This window comes from Myotis daubentonii, chromosome 1 (genome assembly GCF_963259705.1).
Source record: "Myotis daubentonii chromosome 1, mMyoDau2.1, whole genome shotgun sequence".
In the NCBI taxonomy this organism is placed as follows: domain Eukaryota; kingdom Metazoa; phylum Chordata; class Mammalia; order Chiroptera; family Vespertilionidae; genus Myotis; species Myotis daubentonii.
In genome coordinates, this window is record NC_081840.1 from 133845862 (window position 1) to 133865736 (window position 19875).

The window sequence follows — 19875 nt, forward strand, 5'->3', positions numbered from 1 at the left end:
AGGGGGAAAAAAGAACCCTCATAAAACTATTATCATCCCAGGATTACTGTGTACATGCAATATACAATTTACTAAAACAACCAGCCATCACAGTAAACAATAACCACAAGCCTAGGGAGGAGTGGAGTGATTTGTATCTAGAGTTGGTGCAACTTATTACCCAGTTTTCAACAACAGCAAGTTATGAGCTATGCAAAGAAACATGAAAGTGTGACCCAACACAACAGAAAAAATCTTTGAGAGGGTATAGATAGCAGACTTAGCAAAGACTTTAAAACAGCCAATAAAAAATATGTCCAAAGAATTAAATAAAAAGAAACTATGCTTCAGGAGGCAAAGGAACACATAGCAACGATGTCTCACCAAATAAAATACATCAATAAATACAAATTACAAAAAAAACAAAACAAATGGAAGTTCTGGAATTGAATGTATAATTACAAATGACAAATTCAATAGAGGGGCTCAATTATAGACTTCAGCTGACAGAAAAAAAAATCAATGTATTTGAAGATAGAAGAGTAGAAATTATGCAATCTGAAGATCATAGAAGAAAAATGAACATAGCATCAGAGATATGTGTGACACCATTAAGTGCACCAATATAAATACAATAAGAGCACCAGAAAAGGAGAGACAAAAACTAGAAAAATATTTTAAAAAAATAATCATGATGCTCCACAAATTTTAAGTGAAAGGGCGAGGGCTATGCCCTCCATCTTGCCCCGTACCCTCCATGTTGGGGCAGCCGCCATGTGCTCAGGAGAGTATCTTCTTCCCGGAAGCCCAGGCCCCTGCTGGCCACGCCCAGGATTTCTTTAAACTAACCAATGACAATCAAGGGAAGTGGGCGCCATAGAGATGACCACATCCTGTGTAAGAAGACCCGACTGGCGCCTGGCCATTCGGCAGGGCCCACAGTCAGCTCCCCTCCCCTCACTCCACACCCTATTAAAACCCTGTTTTTCCCACGGTGGGGGCACTCTGCTTCCGGTCGCTGAGTCGGCCGGAAGGCAGGGTCGAGTTAGCTAGCTCAATACAGGACCCTCTGCTTTTGCATTGGACTGGCTCCCTGGTGTGGTTTTCTTGGGGATCTTGAAATCTGGGCATAACATTAAGTAGGACAAATGAAGAAAGATCAGCTATCAGGCACATCATACTAAAAATTTTGAAAGTTAAAAGCAAAGAAAAAATATCTTTAAAGCTACAAGAGATATATGTTGAAATGATAATATTTTGGACATAGGGAAGTAAATATAACATACTATTAAAATTAAAAAATATAAAGGTGCAAGAGAAAAATGACTCTCATATACTAAGGAACCACAATAAGATTAAAAGATGTTTTCTCATCAGAAGAATGAAAACCAAAAGGCAGTGGGATGATGTATTCAAAGTACAAAGAGGTTATCTTTTTAAAATAAAGGTGAAATAGATACTCCCAGATAAACAAAAACCTAGAGAATTGTTGCTAGAAACCTGCATTATAAGAAATACTTTTAAAAGTTCTTCAAACTGAAAGGAACTGAACTACAGTGTACTTTGAGTCCATATGATAATACAAAGAACACACATAAAGGTAATTATGTAATTATAAAAAACAGTATGAATGCATATTCTCTTAATTGATTTAAAAATCAACTGAATAAATATGTATATAATTCCATTGATGGCCCTATATGTAATAAAGGCTATATATGTATATACATATATACACATGTATCACATATCCATATCTATACATATAGTGTTATATATTGGCAAATGTAATATATTTGCCAATAACAGCAAAAATGGTGAGTGGAAACAAAGCTGTGTGACTAAAAATTGGGAGGGATATCTCAGTGGAAGCAGTCCCTTCTGAGGAGCAAGGAGTCCAAAACCCACACCAAGCTCCCACGCCCTGTGCACCAGTTCCAGAAAAAGTAGTCCCCATAACACCTGGCTGTAAATCAGTGGGGATGATACCCAAGTGAAATGGAAGGCTGCTGTTCACATAGGCATCCTCTTAAAGGGCCCAAACACACACTTGTCTGCCAACTCACTCACTCCCAGGCTTATGGACGGTTGTCCCGAAACTAGAAGGGACACATGGAGAAAAATGAAATTGACTAGCTTCAGGACAAGGGCTAGAGAGGCCGGGGTTAAGAAAGCTCCCTCTGGGGATGAAAGTGTTGGTAGGCACATTGCTCCTTTGTTGAGCACAACTCCCATCCAGAGGGCCAGGTGCAGGCAGGTGCCAAGTCAGAGCTCTTCATTACCTGGCTAGCACATTTGTGCCACCCTGGTGATTCCCTGACACCCCTTCCCACCCAACCAGTGTGTCCAGTCTGAATATCTTTCAGCAGCTTTTCCACATGAGTGGCCTACTTAGGTTCATGTTGAGCACTTTCTTAAAATCTCTCAAAGGTCTACAAATTCCAAGCAAGCACTAGCTGGAACTGGCATGCCCTGTATACCTCTTGCTAAGTGCCAAGCCTGACACAAGTGGCAAGCGATCTCAACTTGCATTGTAACTCCTAACTAGTGGCCCCAAGCCTGGCAAAATCTGTGGCCATGCTTGGCTTAAAACATAGCTTCAACTAAGCATCCACAAGCCCTGCACAAGTGAAAGCTGGCCTTCAGCTCATATCATGGTGCCCACTATAGGGTCGCAAAGCCCAGCACTAGTGGCAGCGGAACTTGGTTCACAGCATATCCTCTCCAATACATGCCGAAACCAGTACAAGTGGCAACAAACCACAGATCACTTTGAAGCTCCCACAAGATACCCCAACTGAGCAAAAATGGCAGCTGTCCTTGACATTCACTAGATCCCCTCCCAAGAGGCTCCAAAACCAACAGAGGCAGTGGCTGGCTACAGACTATACAAGACCTCCACCCAACCAGCTCCACAAATGACAGACACACTGCAAGGGAGGAGTCAGCTGACACCAGAGCCCCCACTAAAGTGACTCCTGTTCAGTGGGATTGCCCTGCCCTAGAGCTCATCCCATGTAGCCATGGCCAAATCCATAGGCAGTCAGCCAGAAGGTCAATCCCAACCACTGACATACCAACAGTAATCAAGTCTCAACCACAATAAGAGGGCACATAAAACAGACACAAGGGATAAACCTGGAAATCCGGCTAAGATGACCAGAAAGACTGCACCACTGGGCCTCAGTGGACACCTACAACACAGGCCACTCTGCCAGGAATGCAAGATGTACCAGATCTACTTAATACATAAAAACAAACACAGGAAGTCGGCCAGGATGATGAGACAAGGAAACACGTCTCAAGTAAAAGAAAAAGACAAAGCTCCAGGAAAAAAAACAACAACAAAAAACACACAACTAAACTAAAAGGACACAAGCAGAGTTTAAAACACTGGTCATAAGAATGCTCAATGAACTTAGGGAGGAAATAAATGAACTCAGTAAGAATGTCAACAAAAAGATAGAAACCATAGAAAACAAGCAGTCAGAAATGAAAACTATAATAACAGAAATGAAGAATACATTAGCAGTGGTTCTCAAACTTCTAGCCCTTTAAATACAGTTCCTCATGTTGTGACCCAACCATAAAATTATTTTCGTTGCTACTTCATAACTGTAATGTTGCTACTGTTATGAATCATAATGTAAACATCTGATATGCAGGTTGGTCTTAGGCGACCCCTGTGAAAGGGTTGTTAGACCGCCAAAGGGGTCGCGACCCACAGGTTGAGAATCGCTCATTAGAAAGATGCAACATCAGATTAGATAAAACAGAGGATCTAAACAGTGAACTGGAAGACAAGATAGCAGAACACAGCCAATCAGAAAAGAAAAAAGAAGTTAATAAAATGAGGACAGTTTAACTTCTGGGATAAAATCAAGTGTAACAATACTCACAAAATAGGGGTACCAATATAAGAAGAAAGAATGCAAGAGATTGGGAATATTTTTGAAGAAATAATGACCGAAAACTTCCCTAACCTGTTGAAGGAAATAAATATACAAGTCCAGAAAATGCAGAATCCCAAAAAGATGAACCAAAGAGGTCCATACCAAGACACATCATAATTAAAATTCCAAAGGTAAAGACAGAGAAAAAATCTTAAAAGTAGCAAAAGATAAGCAGTCAGTTACCTACAAGAGAAGTCCAATAAAAAGATCAAGTGACTTCTCAGCAGAAACACTGCAGGTCAGAAGGGGTTGGCATTAAATATTCAATATTCAAAATAATGAAATGCAAAGACCTACAACCAAGACTGCTCTATCCAGCAAGGCTATCATTTTAGAATTGAAGGCGTTTCCCAAACAAGAAAAAGTTAAAGTAGTTCATCACTACTAAACCAGTATTATAAGAAATGTTACCGGGACATGTTTAAATTGGTGACCTAACAATTTTAGTGAAGTTATAGTAATGGATTACTTTGAACTCTCTCCCAATGGTCATTTTTATGAACGACAGCTTATATACAGGTAAATTGTTATAGGCAGTTAGACATGAGCAGAGCAAGAACTATGGGCCAGAACTATGGGCTGGAAGTCACCAGGGCAGAAAGTCCTGGGTGCCTAGCAAAGGACAATTATAGGGTGGGACCTCCCTCCAGGGTGACCTTCCTCTCCTAACATATCTGTTCATAAGGTTTGGACCACCAGACCTTTCCTCCCTAGAGATAACATCTAGGCCTCAATTGTATTTCAGCTCCAGGCCCAGAAAAGCAACAAAACCAGACAAGCCACCTCAGGACCAGCTACACTGAATAATGACCCCTGCCCTGATGCAGGCCAATTAATCAGTGGAGACCACAACCTTGAAAGGACACACCTGGAAAGCTACTGAATATTCCATGGAGATCTTCCCTGGGGACCTGCCTAAAATCCCCACCCCTCAAACCCTTAGGACAGAGGACCTAAGGAACACGCCCACTCCCACACCTTTCCTTTTCCTTTTCTCTTTTCCTTCCCCCTTTCCATCGCTCCAGGAGCATTACCATTAGCTTCCCCACTCCCAAGCTCCAAGAGCCCTTCCTTGACTTCTATAAACTTGTTTCCTAAGCCAATTTCTTCAAGGAATTACTTCTTTTACCTCTGTGATTTACCAAGTAAATGTTCTTATGGATGGAATCTTGGCTCTGAATTTTTCCTAGTCAGAATCCAAGTACTGAGATTGCTGAACCAGGTCTGATCTAACCCCACTGGTCAGACACCTGTTGCCATTCTGCAGCCTACAACAAAACTACAGGGTTAGAAAGAGTATGTTTCCTTATGGTATTAAAGAGAAAACCACAGTATCAAAATGGCATTGCCTAATGCTAAAAGCCCTTTATACTAAACCTAGATTTAATGCCTGATTTAACTGCAGGTTCAACTTCTCCCAGAAACATCTTTAATCAACCAGTCTGGAATTTTCTGGTCAAGCACCAATAAGGTAACTGTCACTGTGAACCCTCGATGTTCCCTATAGAAAGAGGAGGCAATCTCCAGGATAAAAACCTTCCCCTTAGGTTCCCAGAAAGAGAAAGAAATGGTGTACTGGCCCCACTCTTCTTCTTCTAAAAGAATTCCCCTTGGTACAACCCTGGGAGCAAGCTTTCAGTTGCTAGATGGTATGTTGCCCAATAATCAGCTTAATAAAGCCAATTAGATCTTTAAATTTACTTGAGTTTTGTTTGCTAACAAAGGCAATTTAGATCAGCGGTCGCCAATCTTTCGGACCTCACGGACCACCAATGGTCCGCGACCACTGATCTAGATGATCTGTAAGGGGGATGGCAAATCAGAGACCACATCCTCAGCTTTTTAAAACTCATCTTTAATCAATAAACACTCGGGGAAAAAACTAATGCCAGTGAGATCGTTAAAGTATGCAGTTTTCTCGAGTATTTCATGAAATCAAATCTAAATAAGAGATAGAGATATACAGAGACAAGGTGATTTAATAAATGTAACAGTTTTCCCTCCCTTCCCAGCTCCATAGGCCCATTCCTCAAGAAAAATGAAGAAGTAATACAAAATAGCTTAAGAATCATAAACTTGAAAGGCTCAGGAGCTTTCTGAGATGCATTATGAAATTAAGACAAATATGTCAAGTATAAAAAGCTTGACCAAGAGGGTAGGGGTGTGGGTGAAGGTGGAAGAGTGTATAGAGGGAATAGATGGTGATGAAAAAAAAGAAGAAAAAAGACTTTGACCAAGTCTTGGGGGTTGGAATTATTAAAAACTTGATATTCAGGAGAACCAAGATGGCGGCATAGGTTAACGCCGGAGTTTGCTGCTTTGAACAACTACTTCAAAAGTGAAACTAAAAGACGGAAGGGACATCACCCAGAACCACAGGAACGCTGGCTGAGTGGAAGTCCTACAACTAGGAGGAAAGAGAAACGCATACGGACACTCAGAGGAGGCGCAGTGCTGAAGTCAAATTCTGAGGTGCGGAGTGCGCGGAGCGGGCAGGCGGCGGAGGGCGCGGTTGTTGTTTTCAATCAGGAGGGAGTCGCAGACTCTGAGCTCCAGATACAGGCGAGTCTTTAGGGACCCAGACTCAAACGGGAGAAGCGGGACTGACTGGCTTCGGTCAGAGCGAGTGCAGCTTTCTCTCCGAGCTTTGCAGCGGGTGATGGGTCTCAGAGAGGCAGAGCCCCTGGGGACAGGACTGAGAGCCGCCATAACTGCGCTCTCCGGCCCACCCTGTTGATCCTGTGTGACCCGCCCTGCCCAAGCCCTGCACAGAGGCATTTGCTGGATAGCCTCAGGCAAAGGCTAGATTAGCACCTCCCTAGAGGACAGAAGTTCTCTCACTGCTGACACAGCTGATTCTCATAGCCACTTGGCCTGGAGGTCAAACCCTCCCTGGTATTAGCTACAACAATCAAGGTTTAACTATAAGACTGCGAACAAAGACCACTAGGGAGTGCACCAAGGAAGCATAACAAAATGCGGAGACAAAGAAGCAGGACAAAATTGTCAATGGAAGATATAGAGTTCAGAACCACACTTTTAAGGTCTCTCAAGAACTGTTTAGAAGCCGCCGATAAACTTAATGAGATCTACAAGAAAACTAATGAGACCCTCGATGTTATGTTGGGGAACCAACTAGAAATTAAGCATACACGGACTGAAATAACGAATATTATACAGACTCCCGACAGCAGACCAGAGGAGCGCAAGAATCAAGTCAATGATTTGAAATGCGAGGAAGCAAAAAACACCCAACCGGAAAAGCAAAATGAAAAAAGAATCCAAAAATGCGAGGATAGTGTAAGGAGCCTCTGGGACAGCTTCAAGCGTACTAACATCAGAATTATAGGGGTGCCAGAAGATGAGAGAGAGCAAGATATTGAAAACCTATTTGAAGAAATAATGACAGAAAACTTCCCCCACCTGGTGAAAGAAATGGACTTAGGGGTCCAAGAAGCGCGGAGAACCCCAAACAAAAGGAATCCAAAGAGGACCACACCAAGACACATCATAATTAAAATGCCAAGAGCAAAAGATAAAGAGAGAATCTTAAAAACAGCAAGAGAAAGAAACTCAGTTACCTACAAGGGAATACCCATACGACTGTCAGCTGATTTCTCAACAGAAACTTTGCAGGCCAGAAGGGAGTGGCAAGAAATATTCAAAGTGATGAATACCAAGAACCTACAACCAAGATTACTTTATCCAGCAAAGCTATCATTCAGAATTGAAGGTCAGATAAACAGCTTCACAGATAAGGAAAAGCTAAAGGAGTTCATCACCACCAAACCAGGATTATATGAAATGCTGAAAGGTATCCTTTAAGAAGAGGAAGAGGAAGAAAAAGGTAAAGATACAAATTATGAACAACAAATATGCATCTATCAACAAGTGAATCTAAGAATCAAGTGAATAAATAATCTGATGAACAGAATGAACTGGTGATTATAATAGAATCAGGGACATAGAAAGGGAATGGACTGACTATCCTTGGGGGGGAAAGGGGTGTGGGAGATGCGGGAAGAGACTGGACAAAAATCGTGCACCTATGGATGAGGACAGTGGGTGGGGAGTGAGGGCGGAGGGTGGGGCGGGAACTGGGAGGAGGGGAGTTATGGGGGGGAGAAAAAAGAGGAACAAATGTAATAATCTGAACAATAAAGATTTAATTAAAAATAAATAAATTAATTAAATAAAATAAAAATAAAAAAATAAAAAACTTGATATTCAGGAATGAGATGAAAAGAAAAGGAGATATCTATTAAAGCAAAAAATCTGAGATCCATGCCAAAGTTTCAAGGCCTGTGGATATTTTGAGGCTAGAACAATGACAGCAAAATCTGCTTGTCTATAAAAGTCTTTAAAAGAGAAAATTTCACTCACCTTCTGTGTCCTTAACCATATCAAGTTTAAGTGCCTTTGTTCCATCAAAGCAAAAAGCCCTAATGGAATGCAGCCCTAGTAATAAAGCATTCTGCTTTATTTTTTTAACTTTGTTGGGTAGTTTATCCAGGGCTATTACTTCTCCCTAAAAAAACAAACAAACATAAAGTGTAAACCCAAAGCAATCATAAAAATTATTAAAAATGAGACAGCCACTAACCCTACAACTCAAAGAGTTAGAAAGACAGCAACAAAAAAGCCCAGCATAAGCAGAAGGAAGGAAATAATAAAGATCAGAGCGGAGATAAATGACATAGAGAGCAAAAAAACAATACAAAAGATCTGTGCTGGGCTGCATATCTGGTGCTTCGGCCAGATGGGGCACGCTGTGCTCTCTGTTCCTAGAACACATAGGTAGGAAGGTAGTCACTGTACTGATACTGTACTGTGTCGGGAACAAATTGTGTAAACAAGGCTTTATAACTAACTTTGTGGTTTTTGCAAATAAAAACACTGTAACTCCTGTATCGGCACTGAAGTTCAGCCTCCGCTTCGGCAGGGTGCTGTAACTGTAGTCGCTGGCCAGCTTAATAAAGGCTCCTAAATTTTGATCTGAGTCCCTGGTGGTCGTCTCCGCAGGTCACCCCATTACAGATCAACAAAAACTAAGAGCTGGTTCTTTGAAAGGATAAACAAGATTGAAGAACCTCTAGCCAGGCTCACCAAGAAGCAAAGAGCGAGGACCCAAATAAACAAAATCAGAAATGAAAGAGGTGAAATAATAACCGATTCCACAGAAATACAAACGATTAGGAAAAAATACTATGAACAACTCTATTCCAACAAAATGGACAACCTAGATGAAATGGACATATTCTTAGAAAAATACAAGTTCCCAAAACTCGACCAAGAAGAGTCAAAAAACCTGACTAGATCGATAACTACCAAAGAAATTGAAACAGCGATCAAGAATCTTCCAGCAGCCGAAACCGGTTTGGCTCAGTGGGTAGAGCGTCGGCTTGCGGACTGAAAGGTCCCAGGTTCGATTCCGGTCAAGGGCATGTACTTGGGTTGCGGGCACATCCCCAGTAGGAGATGTGCAGGAGGCAGCTGATCGATGTTTCTCTCATCATCGATCTTTCTAACTCTCTCTCTCTCTCCCTTCCTCTCTGTAAAAAATCAATAAAATATATATTTAAAAAAAAAAATCTTCCAGCAAACAAAAGCCCTGGTCCGGATGGCTTTACAAGGGTATTCTACCAAGCATTCAAAGAAGAAAACTAAAACCTATCCTCCTCAGCCTATTCCAAAAAATTCAAAAGGCACACTTCCAAGCTCTTTCTATGAAGCCAGCATTACCCTAATCCCCAAACCAGATAAAGACACCACAAAAAAAGAGAACTACAGGCCAATATCCTTGATGAACATAGATGCTAAAATCCTCAACAAAATCCTAGCAAATCAGATTCAGCAATACATTAGAAAGATCATACACAATGACCAAGTGGGATTTATTCCAGGGATGCAAGGATGGTTCAATATTCGCAAATCAATAAATGTGATACATCACATAAACAAACTGAGAGACAAAAATCACATAATCATATCAATTAATGCAGAAAAAGCATTTGACAAAATCCAACACTCTTTCTTGATAAAAACTCTCAGCAAAGTGGGAATAGAGGGATCATACCTCAACATAATAAAACCCTACATGACAAACCTACAGCTAAAATCATACTCAATGGGCAAAAACTAAATCCATTTCCCCTGAGAACAGGAACAAGACAATGATGCCCACCTTCACCACTCCTGTTCGACATAGTACTAGAAGTACTAGCCACAGCGATCAGACAAGAAGAATACAAAATAATATAAATAATATAAAATATATGTATGTAAGGTAAAAAGAAAATGTGCCTAGGGGAAAGGAATTTTGAAAAGCAAGTTATAAAATTAAAATAATCAAATAATAAAAAAAATGAGAAAGCCATGAAAAACTATGATCTTCCACAATTTCCTCCTACCTCTACTTTTAAAGTTGAATTCAATAACCAAACATATATCGAATTTATATCAAATACTTATTAAGTCTTTCCTTTTACAAAATGAATCCTCATCTCAATATTTTCTATGCTATACACATAAAAATCATGTAAATTCTGACAACTAAAGACAGAGAAATATGCCTGTGTATCACCGCAAATGTTCTAGACTGGTATAAAACATAGTTCAAAAATAATTTTAGCTCTAGCTGTTATAGCTCAGTGGATAGAGTGCCGGCCTGTAGACTGAAGGGTCCTGGGTTCGATTCCCATCAAGGGCACATGCTCGGGTTGCGGGCTCGATCCCCAGAAGAGGGTGTGCAGGAGGCAGCTAATCAATGATTCTCTCTCATCATTGATGTTTCTCTCTCTCTCTCTCTCTCTCTCTCTCTCTCTCTCTCGCACGTGCGCACATACTCTCCCTTCCTCTCTGAAATCAGTAAAAACATAAAAAATTTAAAAAAAAAATTTTTTATCATAATATTTCAGTTAAGTCAAAGTTGATAAAGACAAGAGGGTCATTTTTATGAATGTATTATGATATTCATATGATACTTTAAAACATTTGATACTATGAAATGATATTGCAGATATGGTGAAATTAACCTTTCAAAATATTTTCTTGCTTTTGTTCCCTTTATACACACTGTCCTTGCATGACATATGCATCATTTGCATAGACTACAATACCAGGAATTTGCTAATATTCCTAAATGTGACACCAGGTTTAATGATATATATAGTTCCAATTAGTATTTTGACAAACAAAACCATTTCAAGTGAGCTAACTGAAAAAGTAGGCAAAAACAACACAAAATAAGGTTCAAATATACTGCAGTGAAGAAGTAACTCCACTGGCTAAAGGCTACTTTTACAAAAGCACAGAGAAGAGGGTAAACTTACACAAAATAAATCGAAAGCAGCAACAAAATCTAAGATTCATTCTGGCTCAAGTATCTCTATTCAGGTTGTTCATTTCTCCATTGCTGTCCCACTCTGAGAGATTGCCTAACTTCAGTTTAATTTCCCACATATCCTCATCTTTGCCATTTACCTTGCAATAACCTGCCATTCTGACTTGGGCTCAGCAATGTGATATGTGTTGGCCAATAGGATGAGAGTAAATGTAATGCAAACAGATAAATGAATAGCACTTGAACAGTTGGCCTTGCTCTACTTTGCCCTCAGCCACAGCCAAACCTTAATGATTGCCCTCAGCTAGGCTAGCCATCTGTTCCTAGCAGGAGGATAAGAAACACATGGACCAGAGGCAGGGCACCCTAATGGTCTCAGCTGGGGTCACTTTACATAAGCCAACACCAATCAAAAAGTGAATGAGCCTACGCAAGATCATCAGATCCCCTAGTTAGCCAGTTCTGGATCAGGTGCACTGAACAGTCTTCCCTTTGGAATTTGAAATAAGTCAGACTGCGACTGTCTTCAAAATGTTTCAAAAGTTACATGCAGTTCCACTTTCATCATTGAAATGTAATACGCTGACAGTAGTTTTGCTGTGAAGACAATCTTACCTGATCATGCATTAGTGTTGCAATGTGTGTTGTTTTGCCTCCAGGTGCTGCACACAAATCTAGAATCTTCTCTCCAGGTTGAGGATCCAGAACATGAGTTACAACAGCAGATGGCAAATTCTATAAGAACAAAAAAAGATCAATTATCATTATACTAAATCAATTTAAATATCAGAATCAGAGAATGTAAAGAAATCTTTGGAAGTAATATAATACAACATCCTTTATCAAGAGTACATTTTTTGTAACTTCCAGTGTCCTGATGGACAGAATCGTATACACTGAAAGGAAATTATATTAGAAGAAATATTTTAATATCGCTATTCGCATCTTGCTAATGAAAAGAAAATAGGACTCTACTGAGTCTCCTATCTACCTACTCCAGGACTTCTGTGAGAATCAAATGAGATGAGGGGTGGGAAAACGCTTCACAAACATTTGGTTAAACTGTAAAATGTTTGCACCTGGCTATAAAGCAAGTTGGGTTCCTAGGCTGAAGAAACTCCAAGGAAGCTAGTTGCTAGAAAGGAAGCCAGGCATTGCTACGTGATGTCATTACCTGGCGCCCACAGCCACCATTTCTGGGCTGGGCTGGGCTTTGGGCTGCATTTTGAACCATGGGGCCTTGGCAGCGTTGTTTACGATTTGGTGGGCTGTCGCTCCGGGGTGGCAGCGGGGCCTGTGTCCCACTTGGGGGAAGCCGAGTGTTGGTTTGTCAGTGCCAGGTCCGTGGTGCCATTTATATTTAAATGGCCAGTGCATGTCATGGCAGCTTCTGCGTTAAGCATCTGCCCCTGGTGGTCAGTGCACATCATAGCTATCAGTCGGATAGACGGACACTTAGCCTTTTATATCCTATCTAATAAAGAGGGAATATGCAAATTGACCATCACAAAGATGGCAGCTCCCAGTCCCCTCAGCCTGGCTGGAGTCCCACAGTCCTTTCAGCCCAGCCGTGGGGGAGAGGGGGGAGGGGGAAGGGGGGGGGGGAGGCGCAGCAGGCGCACAGTGCGGCCGGACCCGCCCTCAGCCCCCCAGCTGCCTAGGGCTGGCCCAAGGCACAGGCAAGCCTCGGATGTCAGCTTGCCCAGCTGATGCCCAAGGCACAGACAAATCTTGGATTTCAGCTGCCCAGCTGCCCAGCCGCCCAGGGCTGCCTGAGGCTCAGGTAACCAGGGCCGGCTGAGGCTTGCGCTGCCAGCAGTGGCAGCAGCAGAGGTGTGATGGGGGCATTGCCTTCCCCTGATCATGGAGTCGCCTCCCACCTGAGGGCTCCAGGACTGTGAGAGGGGGCAGGCCGGGCTAAGGGATACCCCCTCCAGTGCATGAACTTTCATGCACCAGGCCTCTAGTATATAGATAATGGTGTCAGGAAATTCTCCATTTCCTCGAGTATCCTATGATTTCATAGAACATTCACACACATGCACACACACAAAATGCATTTCTCTAATCAATTCAGCAAAATAAGCATATTGTCCTTTCTCAATTCAGTCGTTCTCAATATTTTGGAGGCCAGAGACAGAGAGATCCCTTAGAAATATGAGAAAGCTCTGGATCTTTTCCCCAGAAAATTTATAAGAATTTGCAACTTCAGGTGCTTCATCATCTAACTCCCATTTTGAAATCCCAGTTTTATACAGCTAATACCACTGAAAGGCATGTTAGAGTTCATATCTTCTCACCACTACTACCTTTCAGTAGGAAAAAAGTAAAATATAAGAAAAATTTTAGCTATGTCTGATAAAACACACAAAAATATATTCTGAGATAATACAATCCAAGTATACCTCTACCTATAGTAATAAGTTATATCAAATCATTATTAGTATTAGTTATATATGAACTGTTACTAAAGGATGACAGCTTTAAATAAGATAGAATAATATCACAAAATAATTACATTTTTAAAAATATTTGGCAAAAAAAAAGTAGAGACTAACAAGCATAGGGCTGTTTAAAGTTTTTAATTCATTCTCACACCAAAACATTAAATCCATTAGTATGTCCTCAAGAACTGTGAGAAGGTTACAAGATTCTCAGTGAATCCAAGATCACCAGTTCAAAACAGAAAATCAATGGTGAGAAAGGAGACATAAGAAGCAAGTTTCCACACACAACCCCTCCACGTGGATACAGGAAACATTAAAATCAATATAAACAACTGAGGTACCTGAAAAGCAGTCACTCCACACTAAACACCAATAAACAGCTTCACCTGTTACAGATAGTTTTTCTTAACAGCCAGGTCTATTCCAAAAAGACTTAAAAGTTGAACTCTAATATGAAAAGACACCTAAGTGGCTAATGGAGATTCTTTAGCTAGAGACAAATGATTATGCTTAACTCCTATTAAAGGTAAGATTAATATATGGATCAAAGATGACAGAAACTTTCACTGTCAGTTAAGTAACACATTAAAAACTTCTGGTCAAGCAATAAGTAAACATTATGAAATAATCCAAGTAAAGACTCTTCACTATGTATTTAAATGATGGCAGTTTCTTAAAACAACTTAGTCTACTACCTTTCTCTATAGTATTTCTCAATCCTGGCTACACAAGAGTATCACTTAGTGATTGTTTTTAAATATTCAGAAACAGACCATAAAATTCATATGAGATAACAAGAGATCCCGAATAGCCAGAGCAATCTTTAGAAAGAAGAACAAAGTTGGAAGCATCATCCTCTCAGATTTCAAACTCTACTATAAAGTTTCAGTGGTTAAAACAATGTTACTGGCATAAAAACAGAGATCAATGAAACAGGAGAGAGCCCAGAAATACTTTCACATATATCTGTTCAATTAATTTATTACTAAGGAGATAAGAATACACAAACACAATAGTGAAAGGACAGTCTTCAATAAATGGTTTTGAGAACACTGAACAGCCACATACAGAAGAATGAAACTAGACCACTATCTTACACTAAAAACAAAAAGCAACTCAAAATGGATTAAAGACTTGATGCAAGAACTTAAACCATAAAACTGCTAGAAGAAAACAAGGGCAGTAAGCCCCCTGACATAGGCTTTGGCAATGATTTTTTTTAACTGATACCCAAATAAAAGCAATGAAACAAAAAATAAGTGAGACTACAACAAATTAAAAAACTTCTGGAGATTCAGGGTCAAGATAGCGTAGATAAACACTGTGTTCACCTCTTCACGCAATAATATCAAAATTACAACTAAATTACAAAACAATCATCACTGAAAATTGCCTGGGGAAAATAAAAACTGCCCGAAGACCAGTTCAAGAGAATCCCCATAACTAAGGATATAAAGAGGAAGCTGGAAGGAGGGGTGGGGACAAAAATGGGCTGATCCCACACCCACATGTAGCAGATAAAAACCAGGAGGGATATGTCGGCTGCGGAGGTCCTGCCTGAGGAGTGAGGGGTCCCAGCCCCACACCCGGCCTCCCCAGACCAGGGCTCCTGTGCCAGGAAGCAAAGTCCCTTCTAACTTCTAGATGTGAAAAGCAGTGAGGACTGGAGCTGAGTGAGATGAGGGCTGCTGGAGACCCAGTCACTGAAGAGCTTACAAGGCCAGGAGACAGACTTAACTAACTCTCAAACTCACTTGCTCTGAGTTCCAGTGCAGGGCCAGCAGCTGGAAAAGCGCCAGGGACATATGGGGAGAAACGGAACTGCCTGGCTTCATGGGGAGGGCTGGAGGACAGGCACCACTGTTCCTTTTTTGAGCCCTGTCTGACATAGCTGGCAGGATGAAGTGCTGGCAGGTGCCATGGTTCCGCTGTTGAGCCCTCTCCCACCAGCTGACAGGCAAAGCAGGCATCAAACCTGCAGGCTCCATTAACCTGGGTAACACTGTTCAAGAACCCTAACAGATCTGATCTTTGATATCCTCTTATATTGGGAATAATAACAACAGTAATAATAATATCGCCTAACCAGATTGCAACAAATCAGTTCATGTAAACACAAGTACTTAATAAACTGAACAAGGCAAAATAAATTACAGTGGAACCCTGGTTCTCAAACTTAATTGGTTCCAGAAGGCTGCTCAAGAAGCTATTTGTTTAAAAACCGAATCACTTTTTTCATTAGAAATAATGTAAACTGAATTCATTCATTCCAGACCCCCAAATGATTTCCTGTTTTAACCTTTCTTATATACAGTAAATGTCTAACGTACTGTTTAATCTATAAGCAAACACTTCTTTTCTTAAATCTATGGAACCACCCCCTACTACCTTAAAGGAATCACTTTCAGCACATGTTCCAGGGGTGTCTTTCAGAAGGTCAGTTTTTCCTCACACTGCCTCCAAAATACTGTCACTGGCTGATTGCTTTTCATTTATCCAAATCAACAACCATTTTTCCACCTCTTCAATTGCCTGTGATCATTGTTTCTTTCACACCCTTAGCAACATTAGCAGTCTTCATGGCCTCTTTATATTTAAAATTGTGCTAATCATCCATTTCACAGGCAACAATAACAACAAAAATTTCATAGCACAATTTCCTGAGATGTTAACAACATGTGAGGTTTAGTGGTAAACTGACTGGCATTCTCCTCATTTGTGGCCTGAGAGACACTTCTTGTCATGCTGATGTATCAGCAGGAAGGGTTGTTCAACAACTGAGGCATATTTTCCATGAACAACTTGGCTGAGAACTGAATTGTTCGAGATGGGAGACGTTTGAGAACTGAGATTTGACTGTACTTGTTACAGCACCATAATTAATAACCACGTGACAAAAATCTGTTAGCAGGAAACCATTTGAGTCTTACTCAAAGTTACAAATGAACATTTATATATAGTAAATGCATATATTATTTTCAGATTAATATGTTGAAATGGAAAGCAACACTTATGATAAGCTTTATATTAAAGCACTTTTGGGTAAAAAGGTAGTTAATCAGTTGAGAGAAAAAATAATGCTTACAAAGTTTTTTCTAACTGCTTAACCAAAGGTAAATCAGAAAATATGTAAATGTACCACAAAAATGTATTAATAAGAGTAAAAAAAAAACCTTAGATTTCTAATAATTCACTGTAGTATGTTTCAATGTCACTAAATATTACACTTTCACAATTACTTACCTGTAGAAATAAGTAGCTGGATAGTACATTATCAAATGAAGGGCTGAGATATACTGGTTCTGTCATTCTTATGCCTATACCTCTGAAAAGTAGGAAATCTAATATTAGTCTGTATAAGTTACATTGCCTCCCATATGTGCCCTGACTGGGAAACAACTGGCAACCTTTTGGTGCACAGGACAATGCTCAAGAACTGAGCCACTCCAGATGGGCAAAAAGAAAAAAAAATTTAATCAAAAATAAATTTTACCCGAAAGTCAGCACTCACATCAATACCTGTGGTCAAAAATTAATGTTTGGATTTACTCAAACCAAATTAAAATATAATTAGTTTTTAAATCATCTCTGGTTGTTACTGGCTCTAAATATATTAAATTTGTGGAAAATCTAGTTTCTTAGTTTGATGTTTCTCTTTCACATCAATGTTTCTCTCTCTCTTTCCTTCTCTCTCTCAGCACGTCCTATCTAGGTTAAGGATTTAAAAAATTTTTTTTTTCTTTTTAAGTTATATTAAACTGATAGGGTTTTTCCTTTCACAAAACCAGAATGTTTAAAAAGATCTAGGGAAGTTAATATAATTCATCCTTTTTCAAGAAAAGTATTGTTCTCCAAAGATGAAAAAATTTCAAATCAATAAAATTCAAAAGGAAAAGTAAAATTATTTGTGTACATCATGACTAGTTGCTTACTTAAAACTCTTTAATCTGAGCATTTACTGTTACATCATTTTTTTCTAAAAAACATGGAAATATGGATCAAGTAATTTCCAGTTAAATTTATACCCCCCCAAATTTTTCATATAATGCTACTATTTTTATAGAGTTTTTAATTTCCCTTGAACCACAAAAAATGCTTATTTACCCCAAACAACACTTAATAACATACTTCTGTTCAGGTAGCCCATTGAAGATTCCTCTGCGGCTTAATTCAGAAATCCCATTTCCAAGAAATACTTTTGTTCCATCAAATTCTTTGGCTCCTTTCTTACATTTGCCTTTAATATCAGAGTATACAGAAACAACATCTCCAGCTTTCATAACTAAAGAAAGAAGAAAATCATATTATAATGATATATATTTGAACAGAAAAACAGTTAAAATTTTTTAAGCTAGACTCGAAAACTCTAAGGACAACAACAGTGGCAAGTAGCAGCCTAAAATGGCTCATCAACTCAATATAATCGCTAACAGAAAATAATGACATTTTGTTTTTAAATATCTCTAACAATCATTCTAAATTGAAGATTTTTTTTTCTAGGAAAACAAAGAAATGAAATAGTCTTCAAAATATCCTAACTCAACTGGAAGTCTTTAGCTAAGCAGAAAAGGAAAGTTATCTTCTTGCCCTAACCGGTTTGGCTCAGTGGATAGAGCGTCGGCCTGCAGACTGAAGGGTCTCAGGTTCGATTCCGGTCAAGGGCATGTACCTTGATTGCGGGCACAACCCCAGTAGAAGGTGTGCAGGAGGCAGCCGATCGATGTTTCTCTCCCATCACTGTATCTAGCTCTCTATCCCTCTCCCTTCCTCTCTTTAAAAAATCAATAAATTAAAAAAAAAGAAAGTTATCTTATTCTTTTAATATGTTTTTATTTATTTAAGAGAGGAAGGGAGAGGTAGAGAGATACAAACATCAATGATGAGAGAAAATCATCAATTGGCTGCCTCCTGCATGCCTGCTCCCGGGGATCAAGCCCACAACCTGGGCATGTGCCCTGACCAAGAATGGAACCACGACCTCCTGGTTCACGGGTCGATGCTCAACCATTTAGCCACACAGGCCAGGCGGGTGGAAAGCAATCTTCTAATCTAAATTATTTTCTCCAAAGCTAATATTCCCTATAAGACTTCATATTAATTTTGATATTTTGACTCCACCCTCAAATTTCTCAGTTTCCTTCAAAAGTATTCTTAAAAGCATACACTCAAATTCCTCAAAGGAGTCTTTCTAAATCCCATAACCCTGTTGGTATTTCTTCACAGTTTTCCTATTATAGCAATTAAAGCAGATTTTAATAATAAGCACATATATTCATTTATATGTGTGTATGTACTCTTTGAAACTCTAGAGTCCCGAGCTGATTTATATGGCTGATTAAATCTAGCTTTGTAGTCATTTCATTAAATTATTTTCAATAAAAAAAAAAAAAACAGTAACATTAACAATTGTATTCTACTTCCAAAAAAATGTTTTAAGACCTAACCTATTATAAATTTGTCTAGTCCATTAGCCTGACAATAGTAGAGAGGAGCCCATCAGCTATAGCTAGGACTGTTCAAATAGGTCAGGGGTCAATGAACTTTCTGTGCAAAGGACAAGTAAATATTTCAGACTCTGCGAGTCACATAAAGTCTCTTGACATATGCTCCTTTGTATTATTTTTTTACAACCCTTCATACATACATTTTGAAGCTGACACAATTCCTGGAACATAAACATGGGCTCCTCTTAACACGGCATTACCACACTGGGCTCCAACAATGGCTTCACATTGTTGTTTTGCTATGTTCTTCCTAGGGTCATAAAACAAGAGAAATTTAACACAGTAATATACCTCCAACTAGTACCAACCTTTTCAATGTTTCAACCTAAATCCTAAGGGACCTCTTTAGTATTGATTGCCCCAAGATAATGCCATTAATGAATAAATGAGAAAAAGAAATCTGAAAATAGAATATTGAGAAAAGAGTTTTTTTAAAAAAAGAAGATAGGCATTTGAGAAAAGGAAAAATAGAAAGAGGTCCATCTGATAGAAGGCAATAAAGTGGCACCAAAAATTGCTTAATCATTTAACAAGCATTGCTGTTTTCATAACAAGATTAGAAGAGAAATAAAGTCCATCCTCAAAGACTAAAACAAACAATATACAAGGGATTCAAAAACATTTCTTAAAGTGATAGATTGTTGCAAGGT

At 39.5% G+C, this 19875-nt stretch overlaps 1 protein-coding gene across 3 annotated transcripts in view; it reads right to left on the bottom strand.

Moving 5' to 3' along the window:
- NSUN6 (NOP2/Sun RNA methyltransferase 6) overlaps positions 1-19875 on the bottom strand; it is a 63966-nt gene that overhangs the window by 22083 nt on the left and 22008 nt on the right. For all 3 annotated transcript variants that reach the window (XM_059660657.1, XM_059660653.1, XM_059660661.1), the window contains 5 exons: positions 19366-19475; positions 17850-18003; positions 16965-17046; positions 11890-12009; positions 8316-8460 (listed from right to left, as the gene is read on the bottom strand). In XM_059660657.1, the coding sequence (XP_059516640.1) occupies positions 8316-8460; positions 11890-12009; positions 16965-17046; positions 17850-18003; positions 19366-19475 (611 nt within the window). The remainder of the gene's footprint in view (positions 1-8315; positions 8461-11889; positions 12010-16964; positions 17047-17849; positions 18004-19365; positions 19476-19875) is intronic.